At 48.2% G+C, this 14966-nt stretch overlaps 1 protein-coding gene across 1 annotated transcript in view; it reads left to right on the top strand.

Annotated features, from left to right (window-relative positions):
• Positions 1–10207: 10207 nt before the first annotated feature.
• The window catches only part of LOC307089171 (hepatocyte growth factor-like), a gene marked incomplete at both ends in the record, with an annotated part of 22682 nt that continues 17923 nt past the window's right edge, over positions 10208–14966 (top strand). Inside the window, 4 exons of the mRNA XM_079755305.1 lie at positions 10208–10268; positions 12914–13073; positions 13221–13333; positions 14008–14122. Coding sequence (XP_079611431.1) covers positions 10208–10268; positions 12914–13073; positions 13221–13333; positions 14008–14122 — 449 coding nt within the window. The remainder of the gene's footprint in view (positions 10269–12913; positions 13074–13220; positions 13334–14007; positions 14123–14966) is intronic.

Below are 14966 nucleotides of genomic sequence, written 5' to 3'. Positions count from 1 at the left end.
CATACAAACAGACTCCCTGATGGACAGACACCCTGACTGACAGACAGACAGTTAAACAGACAGACAGACAGACAGTTAAACAGACAGACAGACACCCTGCCAGCCAGACACCCTGACAGATAGAGAGACTCCCTGACAGACAGACACCCTGACAGACAGACAGACAGACAGACAGACAGACAGTTAAACAGACAGACAGACAGACACCTTGACACACAGACACACAGAGAGACGACTCCTTGCTTAAGGAACCAGATAATGAGTCTCTTCTGAGTGGGACAGACGACGGCGAGTCAGCGCGTTGAGGTATAAAACACGAGCCTGCGTGTGATGAAGCACTCACTGAAGCCCACCCAGCCCCCAGATAAAGACCCTCTGACACGCCAGTGTTTATCACGTCTGGAAGCTGGGCGGCTGCTCACACACACACACACACACACACACACACACACACTGATACACACACACACACGTACAATTAAACATACACATACAGTTACACACACACACACACAGATACAATTAAACATACACATACAGTTACACACACACACACACGCACACACATACAGATACGCACACATACAGATACACACACACACACACACAAACACAGATACACACACACACAGACAGAACAACATCATCGGCACACGCATAAAACATAATAACCGTGGGGTACACATGGCGTCTTTAATCCCTCTCTCCCATGTGTATATATGGGCAGCGCCCCTCAGTCACTGGTGCGCAGAGACACACACACACCCCCTCCCACACTGTTGTTGAGCACGTCGCTGAGTCACCTTACACACCTCCAACAGCGGCTCGCTGTCTGAGATACTCACGCAATCCACGGTGACCACACACACACACACACACACACAGGGGAAAAGTGAAAACGCAAGCGCTTAAAACAGCCAAAACAAGACACATCACACACGGCTGCCATCAAAGGGTTGGCACGTTCTTATAAGGGGGTCTTTAAGTGTTCAGGTGTGTGTGGGTGTGTTGGGATGGGGTTCAGGCTCGGTATGACCAAGTCTCGTCTTTGTAATTTGTTTTGAGTATTTTTGCAGAGATGTGGAGACATAGTGCAGGTATTCCACCACTGAATGTGTTTACCGACATCCCAAATATGACAATGTTACTGTGTGTGTGGTTGTGTGTTTGTGGTTGTGTGTGTTCACATCTGTCCTGCTTTTTATGTGCATGCACGTGTGTCTGTGTGTGTGTGTGTGTGTGTGCGTGCTTTAGAATGTGTGTCACAAGCGTGTGTCAAGGGTGCATGTGAGTGTGCATTGTAATATGTGCTGCAGGTGTGTGTCTGTGTGGGTGTGGGTGTGCGCTTGTTTCAGGGGGAGGTCAACCTTCGGCCCTGGTTAATGTGCCACAGATGAAACCTAACGCTGGTCCACAAAAACCAACGCACCCAAACCTTTCAAAGCCGCAGGAAATCTATTAGCACCTGGTAGGATTCCTCCCCCCTCTCTCTCTTTCTCTCTGTTCTTTCTCTGTCTCGCTCTCCCACCACACCCTCCATCACCTCTCTCGCTCTCTGTTGTTTCTCTGCCTTGCACTACCTCCAGAATCTCTCTCTCTCTCTCTCTCTCTCTCTCTCTCTCTCTCTCTCTCTCTAGCTTTACCTCCACCACCTCACCTCTCTCTGTCCCGCCTCAGCTATGAACGCCACCCCCCATCGCGCCCCTAAAACCAGAGGATTAGAATGCTTGTGTGTGTGCGTATGTGTGTGTGTGTGTGTGTGTGTGTGTGTTTTAGCATGGCATTAGCATAGATACACATTGCTCTGTGCACTTAGTAGTATGTTTGGTGCTAAGTGCATATTTGACGTGTGAGTGAGTGCGCATGTGGGTGGTTGGGCTGGTGGGTGCGGTGTGTAAACTGCTTCTAATTTATTTGGAGCTGTCCCCGAGCACACGTGGAGCCGGTTAGCGGTGAATGAGGTGCCAGACAAGCATGCAGCAGCTGCTGCCACAAAGTGAAACAATAGCTGGGCCAGAAGATACAGAAGGCCTGGTCACTCCGGCTCAGTTCCCATTCTCCTTCGTGCTCTATGGTCACTCTGGCTCAGTTCCAATTCTCCCTCATGCTCTACGGTCACTCTGGCTCAGTTCCAATTCTCCTTCATGCTCTACGGTCACTCCGGCTCAGTTCCCATTCTCCTTCGTGCTCTACGGTCACTCTGGCTCAGTTCCAATTCTCCTTCGTGCTCTACGGTCACTCTGGCTCAGTTCCAATTCTCCTTCGTGCTCTACGGTCACTCTGGCTCAGTTCCAATTCTCCTCCGTGCTCTACGGTCACTCCGGCTCAGTTCCCATTCTCCTTCGTGCTCTATGGTCACTCTGGCTCAGTTCCAATTCTCCCTCATGCTCTACGGTCACTCTGGCTCAGTTCCAATTCTCCTTCATGCTCTACGGTCACTCCGGCTCAGTTCCCATTCTCCTTCGTGCTCTACGGTCACTCTGGCTCAGTTCCAATTCTCCTTCATGCTCTACGGTCACTCTGGCTCAGTTCCAATTCTCCTTCGTGCTCTACGGTCACTCTGGCTCAGTTCCAATTCTCCTCCGTGCTCTACGGTCACTCCGGCTCAGTTCCCATTCTCCTTCGTGCTCTATGGTCACTCTGGCTCAGTTCCAATTCTCCCTCATGCTCTACGGTCACTCTGGCTCAGTTCCAATTCTCCTTTGTGCTCTATGGTCACTCTGGCTCAGTTCCAATTCTACTTCATGCTCTACGGTCACTCCGGCTCAGTTCCCATTCTCCTTCGTGCTCTATGGTCACTCTGGCTCAGTTCCAATTCTCCTCTGTGCTCTACGGTCACTCTGGCTCAGTTCCAATTCTCCTTCATGCTCTACGGTCACTCCGGCTCAGTTCCCATTCTCCTTCGTGCTCTACGGTCACTCTGGCTCAGTTCCAATTCTCCTTCGTGCTCTACGGTCACTCTGGCTCAGTTCCAATTCTCCTTTGTGCTCTATGGTCACTCTGGCTCAGTTCCAATTCTACTTCATGCTCTACGGTCACTCCGGCTCAGTTCCCATTCTCCTTCGTGCTCTATGGTCACTCTGGCTCAGTTCCAATTCTCCTCTGTGCTCTACGGTCACTCTGGCTCAGTTCCAATTCTCCTTCATGCTCTACGGTCACTCCGGCTCAGTTCCCATTCTCCTTCGTGCTCTACGGTCACTCTGGCTCAGTTCCAATTCTCCTTCGTGCTCTACGGTCACTCTGGCTCAGTTCCAATTCTCCTTCGTGCTCTACGGTCACTCTGGCTCAGTTCCAATTCTCCTCCGTGCTCTACGGTCACTCCGGCTCAGTTCCCATTCTCCTTCGTGCTCTATGGTCACTCTGGCTCAGTTCCAATTCTCCCTCATGCTCTACGGTCACTCTTGCTCAGTTCCAATTCTCCTTCATGCTCTACGGTCACTCCGGCTCAGTTCCCATTCTCCTTCGTGCTCTACGGTCACTCTGGCTCAGTTCCAATTCTCCTTCATGCTCTACGGTCACTCTGGCTCAGTTCCAATTCTCCTTCGTGCTCTACGGTCACTCTGGCTCAGTTCCAATTCTCCTCCGTGCTCTACGGTCACTCCGGCTCAGTTCCCATTCTCCTTCGTGCTCTATGGTCACTCTGGCTCAGTTCCAATTCTCCCTCATGCTCTACGGTCACTCTGGCTCAGTTCCAATTCTCCTTTGTGCTCTATGGTCACTCTGGCTCAGTTCCAATTCTACTTCATGCTCTACGGTCACTCCGGCTCAGTTCCCATTCTCCTTCGTGCTCTATGGTCACTCTGGCTCAGTTCCAATTCTCCTCTGTGCTCTACGCTCACTCTGGCTCAGTTCCAATTCTCCTTCATGCTCTACGGTCACTCCGGCTCAGTTCCCATTCTCCTTCGTGCTCTACGGTCACTCCGGCTCAGTTGGTTCCTTGTCGCCTTGGTCACTCTGGATCAGTTCCTTGTCTCCTTCCGTCACTGCTATAAACGCTGAAGCCCAAGGCACATGGACCGAATATTAATTCTTAGGATTGAGTTGTAGCGCAACCCAAAATAGAACTAGAATCCTATTGCTTGAATGGGGCCTGAGCATATTTTGGACCCAACAGTTGCTGTTATAACTCTTACCCTGGACTCTGATTAAACACAAGATTACCTTTGATTTTCTTTTCTTTAATCTTTGGGATCTAATTGCCTAATACTTGAAATTCCATCCAAAAATAATACAATAATATATTTAAAATGATAATAATAATCCACCATAATGCTGTTAACTCTTATTAGTGGGGCATAATTAGTCAACTCTTCATGTCCTCTCTCTTCCTCTTCGTCTGCTTCATCTTTATTGCTTTAGTTCTGGTTAACAGCCACCAGTTCCCCTTTCATCAGTAGAGGCAGATATAAAAGTTGGTTTCAGAATTTATTTCTATTTTATCTTCCCAAAAGTGGTAATATACGGTTTTAGTTTTGGTCTCCATTATTCCTTGGAAATATAAATATAAACATTACAGCGATGAAATCAAAGATGTTTCGGCCAAGGATCTTTTTGTCACCTGTCTCTTGTCTGAAAGCCCTTTGATTGACGCTTGGAAGTATTCTTGATTCTTCTGTATCCATTTTTTTCCCAAGCCGGTGATTCTGCTCAGTGTGAGCCGCCGAAGGGTACAGCGGCTGAATGCTGAATTCATGAATGGTTGTTTCATCTTATTTATCTACTCTCAGTGCCAGCATTGTGAGATGTCATTATATACCTATGATTGAGTGGCCTGAAATTTCAAACCAGTCTGAGTTGCTCAATTCTTTGCTTTTGGCTATAAGACCTTTTCTCTCATTTTTCCGCCACATCTAATTTTAATATTTATTAAGGATAAAAAAATTCCAAACTGTTGGGATTGTTGAGTACCTTAAAAGCTTAAACACTTAGAAAAAAAGCATAAATGTTATTTATAAAAAAGAAAACACAAAAAAACAAGCTCAAATCTTAGATTAGCGTCAGATCATTTTCTTTTACTATAATCCAGGAAATATCATCCCATCATCCACGCTTTTTTCCACCTCCATCGTATCCAGTCTCTAACCTCATTCTTTCTCCTTCCAGAACCTCCTAAAGGCCGATGACCTCAGCCCACTGCTGTGTCTGTGTGTCTGGACGCTAACCCACCAGCCCGTTCGATAGCTCGTGTCCGGGGTCCCACCTAATTGGATTTATGTGGGGGAATGTTTTCCAAAGCCATACTTGTGAAATGCCTCCACATCTGCTGGCCATTAGCAGTGGACATAACACACAACAGAGGGAGGGGAAAGCCCCCCCAACGCCTTGATTCATTGGACTGCGGCTGCGCTTTTATTGCAGAGGAGGAAAGAGGAAGGAGGCTTTGGTGTCCCCGTCAAAATCAGCGTCCGCTGCCTTATCTCTTTCTCCCTTTCGGTCGCTTTTCTTTTTTCACTCAACTCCTTTCTTCCGCTTCCTGTTCTTTAAACGTCTTCTTGAAAGGGAGAGAGGAAGAAAAAAAACAAGAGACATTTTTCTTTTATGGCTTCAAACCCTTCAGTCCTCAGTGGCTCTGGCTCTTGCTCACACTCGCTATCTCTTCCTCTTCGCTCTTGCTTTTTCTCCATCACTGGCTCTCTCTATCTGTCTCTCTCACTGTCTTTCTCCATCTTTTACTCTCTGTCTCCTTGACTTTCTCTCTGCTCTCTTTCTCCATCTCACTCTCTCTTTCTACATCCATACTTTTCTTTTTCTCTCCCTTTCTCAATCTCTCTCTCTCTCTCTCTCTCTCTCTCTCTCTCTCTCTCTTTTCCCATCCCTCTCAGCCTTTCCTGAACATCTGAGGTTTCAACTCATTGTTTTTCCTCTTGCTTCCTAATTGCTCCGTAATTACTCAGAGTTCCCCGAACCTGACCTTCCACAATCCCGAGTATTTTCTTAACTCCAAGCTCCATGCCACAGGTCCTCACTGCGACCCCCGTTCCCGTCCCACCCCACCCACTCCTCTCCTGGACCCCGGCCCTCTCCGTCTCTCACCGGGCTCCTCCGAGGGCCCATCCATCTAACTCAGCCGTCAGGACCTCCAGCGCTCCTAGCCTCCTTCTGCCGCCGCCCCACCCCCCTGGAGGTGTCTGGTGGAGGGGGGAGAGAGAGGAGGAGAGGGCGCCCCGTGGTTCCATCCTATGGGGGGTGGGCACGGGGCCGGATGCAAGAGCCCCAGCGAGGGGGGTCCCCATGACAGACCGGCCGACCCCTCATCGGTCATCCGCGATGGGGAGGAGAGCAGCCGTCTAATTGGTCGAGCGCTGAGTGGGGCTGGGAGGGGGGGTGTGGAGGCTGTTATTTTAGCATCAGTAGGGGTTCAGAGGTGGGGCTCTGTGGGGGGTGGGCAGAGCAAGTGGGAGGTAGGGGGGAGATTACACCGGTGATTAGCCCCCCACATCTGAAAGAGTGGAGCACTTTGGGGGGGGCTGTTTGCTGTGGGAGGGGTGAAATTGGGTGTAAAGTAATGGGAGGGGTCGTGGATTGGCTTACACACAAGCTTTCATGTGTGTGTGTGTGTGTGTGGGGGGGGGGGGGGGGGGGGAAATATGTGTATATGCATGTATCCACATTTGCATACACTCATCTATGTTTACATAGATGAAAGACCCTCGGCGGTTTATATTTTGAATTTACCTTAATGGATCTAATGTTACTCAACGTATAATCCGTCAAACAACGCCGCCCTCAGGGGACGGGTGTATCATTTGTGTGTGTGCGTGCGTGCGTGTGTGTGTGTGTGTGTGCGTGTGTGTGAGTATGTGAGTGTTCGGTGCAAAGTATGCGTTCAGGGTCGTGCAACGTGTGTGTTGCTACTGGGGTATGTCCGACACCTTGTATAGACATACATGAGAAGGGATGGGGTGCTGACAGCTGCTAGCCTTGGGGGTCCTCCATCCCCCCCCCCCCCCCTTACTCCCCTCCCTCCCTCCCTCCCTCCCTCCCTCCCTCCTTCCTCCCCTCCAATACTGATCAACACCACCTTCGTCCCTCATCCACTCTTCTCCGTCTCTCTGACTCTCCCTTTCACCTCCTCACCCAGCTCATGGGCCAGTGTAGAAGTGTGTGTGTGCATGTGTATGCGTGTGTGTTTGTGTATCTTCTTTTTCGTGTGTGTGTGTGTGTGAGTGTGTATGTGTCTTCATGTCCGTGTGTTTGTGTGGAGCTGCGTGTCTATGCTATATAATGCACACATGCAACCTGTGTCTGCGTTTCTTCATGCATGCAAGTGATTGTGTGCATGGGTGTGTGTGTGTGTGTGTGTGTGTGTGTATTTGTTAGCAGAGGGTGAAAAAGAGGAGTCACACAAAATGAAAGTAATCAGTTGTTTACAGTGAGGAAGAGATAGAAAGCGAGAGGGGAGACATGGTTCCCACATAGAAAGGCTCGGGGCAGATTACACTTTCACTATGAAATGCACTCTAGAGTGGGTTCACTATCTGACCCTCTGAAGACATTCTTCCCATGTCAATATTCTGCATTCTGTCATTCCCTTCCAGTCATTTGGCAATGCGCTCCTTTCACAGTTAAAGTCATGTTCATCCTCAGCCATTACGTTTATGTTGAAGTACTCAACCTTCCCTTCTCATGGCAATGAAGGCTCTTCATAGAGCAAATGGTTTGGTCTTGTTTGATAGGAACTACAGATATAACGATTTGAATGGTAAGCAAGGGAAGTGGACCCACAGATTCAGCAGGAAGTCCCATTGGGAAAGTGGTGAAAGGAAATGTTGAATGATGGGTCGACTACTGAAGGAGAACTTTTATCTGGAGGACAGATACAAGTCTAGTCCAGAATCTGGCAAAGGGTTGTTTCATTCATATGAAAACTTCCTACATGAATGAATTCAGTGTGTCCTAGAGTAAAGTAGTCCAGTAGGGCATTCCATTACCCAGCTCGGCCATGAACCTAGAAACCCTGCTTATATGACCAGTGGTGTCCCCAGACATCTACAGGTGACCCCTCAGTGGACCAGATAACTGGTCTACTTTGTGCTGGTCTGGACGCTGGGCCTGAGACTACTTAAGAGTGAGAAAGCGTCTTGGTAATAATACTCCCTCCGTTTTTCCTTTTTTTCCGCTGGTATGTTTTGAAAGAGCGGCCTCAACTTTCAACCTCTTCTCCTGTCATGCATAATCACCTGTCAAAACTAACTTACTTATCCATGGCCGTCAGAACCACACGGGACTAGGGGGTTCGTTTGGGCGGAGGCGGTGGTAGTGGTGGGGGTGGTGGTGGAGGTGGTGTTGGGGGGGGTAGCTTTACTCTTTCGTTCTAAACGTACCTATGCGCCCCACCTACCATATTTTCCTTCGAGAACGCTTTTTTGCGAGCGTCTGGATTTCGGCTTTGCACCGACATTGATTGACGTCTGGGTCGTGACGTGCACGCTCCACGGGCGGTGATTTACTACTGCTGCCACGCCCGCCTGAAAACGCACAATCTCTGCATTTCCCAATTGGGGCAGGCATACACACACACACACACGTGCGTGCAAATACACACGTCTACACACACACACACACACCTACACACACACATGCACAAATACACACGTCTAGACACACACACACACCCACACACACGTGCGCACAAATACACACCTCTAGACACACACACACACAAATGTGTGCGCACTAATACACACGTCTAGACACACTCACACACACACACACAAATGTGTGTGCACAAATACCCACGTCTAGACACACACACACACAAACACACACACACACAAACACATACACCTGCCACATACACCAGTACTTTGGGAGCTGCTTTAAACCAATTTACTTGCAGACTAAAGTGTTTTGGGAGGGGTTTGTGGAATGACAGGAATTAAATTACCTGCACGCGCCTTAATGAGAGGGTCCCCCCCCCCCCCCCCTGCTCCGGCACCCCCTCCTCTCTCTGGAGGGTTAGGCCGCCGGCCGTTAACGGCCAAAGTGTGGATTTCCTGTCGAATAACGAGCAGGCCCTCCGCCGGGTTTGGGTCCGAAGCACAGGCTCACTTAGTTCAACAAAAGCCCCGCTGCTGCTGCTTCTGCTGCCGGTGCCCGAGAAGGATTGCTTCCAGCTGCAGGCGACCCTCCCTCCCCAGCAAACCCTCCCCTCCTGCCCCCTCCAGCCTCACGCACTTTACCCAAATTAATCTCAATTTTGCACATCAAGTCGTGACGCAGTGAAAAGCCCCTGGAAAGCGTCCCTGTCCCTTTAACTCTGCTGGCGGGAACTTTTGGAGCGAGGCGCTGCCGCAGCGGGCTCTTCCCAACAGTCGTCGTTGAGGCGGCAGAAGCTTTTTAATCTTCCCATTTTATTACGAGGACAAACTGATGGAAGGCTATTATCACCGAAAAGATTAGTCGTCATAAACGATTAAGTGTCGCCATATATCACCACATAGCACATGGCTTCCAGGGGTTTTGGCAGAAATGACACGTTTTTCCGGCAGTGTTGGTTTCCTTGTGTAAGCTAAGTGTTATTGAGCACAAGTCTTGACAGGAACCCTGAGAAACAACTGCGACGTTTTCGAACAATAATGACAGAGTTGTCAAATCTCCATAACTTAATTATAACTAATTTAACGTCTGAATGTTTATTTGACTGATTTTCGAAGTAGTCCAACCGTCTGCGCACGTCTTTTCGAGGGGAAACCCGAGGAAGAGCCGGGAGGGAACCGACCCGACGGGTCCGCTGCGCGGAGTCACGGCCTCCCGCGCTGAGCCAGCCGAGGCAGCTCCAGGAAAAGGGAGGTCCTCTATGGTCCTCCCCTCTCCTCCCCCTCCATCTCCTCCCCCTCCATCTTATCATCAGGACCGACTCCTCCGCGGAAAAGCCGACACTGAGATACATGTCATGCAAACCAGAGCGCGAAACAAGGGATTAAAAGCGTTGCCAGGAGCGCAGAGTGAAAAAAGAGAAGCCGACCGGGACCAGACCAGTAAACCAGTGAGGGGAGAGCGGAGTTAGGACCGGTAACTGCAACAAGAGTCAGGACCTTTTGGCTTCTTGTTTTTTTTAAAAAGTGTGCATCTCTGGTAGATCGGAAGGTGCCTGTGCTCCCCCACCCCCCACCCCCCAACACCACCACCAACTCTGGACTCGGATTATCGTCGCATCCTCTGCGCGTCGTTTGGATTATTGTTGCTTTAATCCCGGTGGTCCGCCATGAAGACAGAAGTGTGGATACAAGCGCTGGTGCTGGCCGTGGTGTTGCTGGTGCAAGCAGGTATGGGGGATGATGGGGACTGGGGGGTGATGGGGACTGGTGTCTGGGTGTCGGTATGGGACGCAAAGTGGCACGTTTTATTTTTTGTCATATCACACCATTCAGAAATTAATTAAAAGCAAAGAAAATATTGATATTATATCATTTGTAAGTTTCTTACACTTCGCAACGACTTGTGTGACTGCCATGAATATCGTATTGATATTTATTGTTGTAGTGTGTCGTGTTTCCGTGCAACTGTCATGTTTTAGTGTTTTAAATGAAAACAACCACACCGGATGACCGGGCGGAATGGTCCACTGTTGTAATCATGAGCTGCTCAGGACCGTTCTCCCTTTCTCTTTTTTCTTTCTATTCCAGCTGTTATTCCAGTCTGAAGCGCGTTAAACCATTGAGTTCGTTTATAGTCCATCTGCTGGTGTGTCGCTACAAATTGAGGTCACGGTGGTTCCTTGTATAGGCTACCCTCCTCACCGTAAAATAGTGTGACGCCGTGTATGCGCACTATTAACTAGTAAATAAAACCATTACATGCTGCGTCCATTCCCAGTGCGGAATTTGCGCGAGTTTTTTCTCCTGGCAGCAGGAGATAGGAGCAGATTACCATCTGCCTCTCAGTGGTCCAGATATTTCACTCGTAAGTGTGTGTGTGTGTGTGTGTGTGTGTGTGTGTGTGTGTGTGTGTGTGTGTGTGTGTGTGTGTGTGTGTGTGTGCATGTGTATCTAGGATGTATCCATAGAGGATTTCTGTTGCGTTTCACGGATGCAGATGTGATGATTTTGTATATAGTTTCCATAATCCGCCCACAGAAACACATGTTTCCTCCGATATCTTAACCGTGACAGACACACAAACTGTTTAAAACTATCGGGGAAATCGACCCGGTGTTCTGTGTCTGTTCTCCAGCACACCCAAGTTTTCGTGCATGTGTGTTCTGGAATTTATATGCATTCGCGGGTCGGGCTGTCCAGCTCCATTCAAACTATTCGATGTATGTATAAATGGGATTTGGAGATAGCATGAGTCGGGCCGTAAGGGGAGGAGGAAGAGACTAAGTGAAATGTAATTGAGCGGCCTGGCGAGACATTAAGGCTGGAACAACAGGGTGATGAGTGCCAGATGTGGTCCGGTTCAGCCTAAACATTAATAACGCGTCCTCCCCAATACCATTCAACTAGGAGCCCGCCAATAGTCCAAGCGTTTACCGTCTCCTTAGCGCAGCACACGCGCGCACACACGCGAACACACGCGCACGCGCGCGACACGTCTCCTGTCGAAACTAGGACCATCATTCGTCACACGATCTTGCATTTTCATCAGTGACTCATAGAAGTACCTCATGCCGCTAATTAATGAATGACAAATTGGTCCCAAAAGATCAATGCTTGTTTTATGGTAACTGTGCAAGATGTAGATTTACAGATTTACCCTCTTTCGAAGATTTACAATCTCAAAAGTTCAACTTCTGAAGGTCCACTTAGAATTGACACCAGTTCTTGTGGCTTTATTTATTATTTGTGTTCAGCATAGACCCCTTGGTGAAGCAGCTATTCTGTAAAGTTTTCTGAAATAAAGAGCTTTCTTATTTTGTGTTATATTTAGTTTGTTGTGCGGCACTTTGAGTCCACGTCTGTTTTAAGTGCACCCTCTTTCATCTGTTACTGTTACCCTGGGTCAACTATTATTTGCCCTTTTCGCGACCATGGATCTCCTGCCCCCTGTATTTTGCAATTTGATTCTCTTGTTGTTTTTCAAAGGCAAAAAAGCTCTTGAAACAAAATGGCCTGCAGCATTGTTTCGTTGGGAAATCAATAGCCTAATATAGACACACACACCTATAAAGTGTGTGTGTGTTCCCTGCCAAAGTGAATCACTGATGAAGACTTAAGTGATTTTGACTTACAGTGGTTTACATGACAGTGAGCCATCGTACTCCTGGGAAACATAATTCAGTTCCCACAAATACTGTTTGATTGTTATTTTCCCCCTCGAAAAATGCCTGGCATTTCAGTACTCGGAAAGAATAAAACATAAACAAATGACACACTTTGAAAACAAACAGCAGGGCAACAATCTACAAGACCCGAAAGGAAAAAGATACGAAGAACAACAACTTAGAAAAGAGCCAGAGAGTTTCTGAGGGGGCCGGTCATGCTAGATAACTTCAAAGCCAACTGTGCCAGGTAGCAATGAAAGTCGGTATTGAGAAAAGCTGTTGTTTGGGCTCGCCAAAAAAGGTTCCATATGAGGTAAAAGTGTCCGTCCTGGCCTATATTATCCTGGCTGACTGAGGCCTGTCAACCCCTCCCAGACACACTTCCGTCTCTCGCCCATCGCACAGTCCAAAAACCAACCCTGCATTTCAAGGTCATCTAACTTAGCATGAAGCACCTTTACCAGATGTCTTTGAACTGTTGTTTCATCCATGTGTGCATTTATTTATATAAATCCTGTGTCTGGATACATGTTTACCATGAACAGAGATGTCGTAGGTCATGGGGAAAAGCTTTTTCTCATGTTTGGTCCTGATGTACTTTTTAGGATAGCCTACACAATAAATCCATGAGAACCCTCATTCATACCCCAGGTCATATGTGTGTGTCTCTTAACGTGAATGCAATGCTGAGTCTGCTTTCTCTCCCAGGCTTCTGTAAGGAAAGGGAGCTGTCCCTTCAGAAGTATGAGAAGACTGATAACTCCTGGCTGGTGTGCCCCACCTGCTCACAGGCCACTCGCGTGCGGAAGAGGAAGAAGCTGGAATGGTGTGCCTCCAGATGTAAAAAGGACAAGAAATTCAAATGCAGGTGAGTTGCTTACAGGCTCCCTGCATTGCTCGAACCTTCCTTCTTCAACTGATCACGCACACACCACCACCAACACCACGCACACACCACCACCAACAACATATTTCCTTTATCACTTAGTCAAACACTTCCTGTCTACTTCCACAGGGCCTTCAACTTTGAGAAGGTCAACAGGGCGTGCCACCTGCTCCCCTTCGACCGCCTCAGCCCGGGAGCACAGACACAAAACAACGTCAACTTCACGCTTTACGAACGCAAAGGTATCCTTCGTCTCTCGGCCTTCTCTCCCAAAGTGAACCTAATCCACCGTTTATCGCCCCATAGTGAGTCATGGAAGAAAACTCTCTGTGTTTCTTTGGTTCAACAGCTTATGTCCACTTGTTTTATCTCAGGTTTTTCTGTTGTCACAACACATCCAGAGTCTGCCGGTGTTGGCCCTTTGGTTCCGCAGCTTTAAGGGCTAAAGGCAGGGAGAACCACGCACACATGTAGCGATGATCAAGTAGAACGTAAACAACCAAAGCCATTGTTTACAGTCTGAACGGCAGGCTTATTTCAAGTGCACGCGTTGGAATCCAACACTTAAGATTTTACTGTGAGAAATTTGAGCAAATTACCCCCAGTAACATTTAATACGTTATGAGGAGCCGTCTGCTTTTGGGAATAACAGTTATGTGAGGACATTTGTAAAACCTTCCTTGACCATAGATGGGAAAAACCTGGAATGCTGTTCTTCAACTCATTGGATTTAATGCAAACAAAAAGTTTTTAATGCACTTGTCATTTAACTTTTTGTGGGGACATTCATTGCAGGGACACATTTTGTGGGGACACTTTTTGTGGGGATACTTTTTACAAAAACGTCTTAAGAAAACAAAAAAAGGAAATAGTTGTGTTATATAAGAGACACCTTATACCTTGTCCCTGTATTCAGATTACATTCGGGAGTGCATTGTTGGAACCAACGGACAGTACAGAGGAAGGAGGTCTTGGACAAAGTCCAACATTACCTGCCAAGCCTGGTCTGACAACAGCATCCACGACCACACGTAAGTCCTGCTACTCCTCCGCGTTCTGCGTAGTTCTTCGTATTTCTCCATACTTGGATTGAAACAGAATAAAATAACCGAAACAGAGGCAACACAGGACTGGGTGTCAGCCTGACACTGCTGCTGTTTGTCTCTGTGTTGGTGCCTTGGCCTAAGGCACTCACCTGAGTGTGTGTCACCTGAGTGTGAGAGAGAGATATAGAGATAGAAGGAGAGAAACAGATACAGAGATAGAGAGGTTCCCACCATGTAGTGAGTTGCACTTTTCTCATGCTCTTATTTCATTGCTCTTATTAAGCAGAAAGTCATGTCGAAGGTGGAGGTTCTAGATGGTGTTTTGGTGTGTGTTTGCAAGCTTTTGTGGGTCTGGTTGTATGCAAGTGTATTCTCGGGCGGGGGGATGTATGTGTGCCTGCCTGCGCACATGTGTACTCTTGGATGTGTGTCTACTCTTTGTTGTGTGTGCATGTGTACTGGGTACATGTGTTTGTTTGTTTGTGTGTGGGTGTGTGTGTGTGAGTGCGTGTCTCTCTGCGTGTGTTTCTTTGTTTTTATGTGTGCCTGCATGTGAACATTGTGTGCCTGCATGCGTACGTCCGTGTGTGTGTGTATGTGTGCCTGAATGTGTACATGTGTGTGTTTTGTGTGTATCAGGTGTGTCTTCCAGCGGCTGATCAAGGCCGTGGAGATGTGACCGTGCCAGAATCTCGTTAGCTCCACTTATAAGCACAGAGACATTTAATGATGGGGCGGGGGGGGTTGAAGGGATCGGAGCAAAGGAGAGAGTTCCAGTGCAAAGTGGGTGTGTGTGTGTGTGGTGCAGTGTGTGTTTTTGAGCTAGAGG

The sequence above is a fragment of the Pollachius pollachius genome, assembly GCF_949987615.1.
Source record: "Pollachius pollachius genome assembly, chromosome: 18".
Lineage (NCBI taxonomy): Eukaryota > Metazoa > Chordata > Actinopteri > Gadiformes > Gadidae > Pollachius > Pollachius pollachius.
Note: the sequence above shows the minus strand (reverse complement) of the source record. Positions and strands in the feature narration are given on the sequence as shown.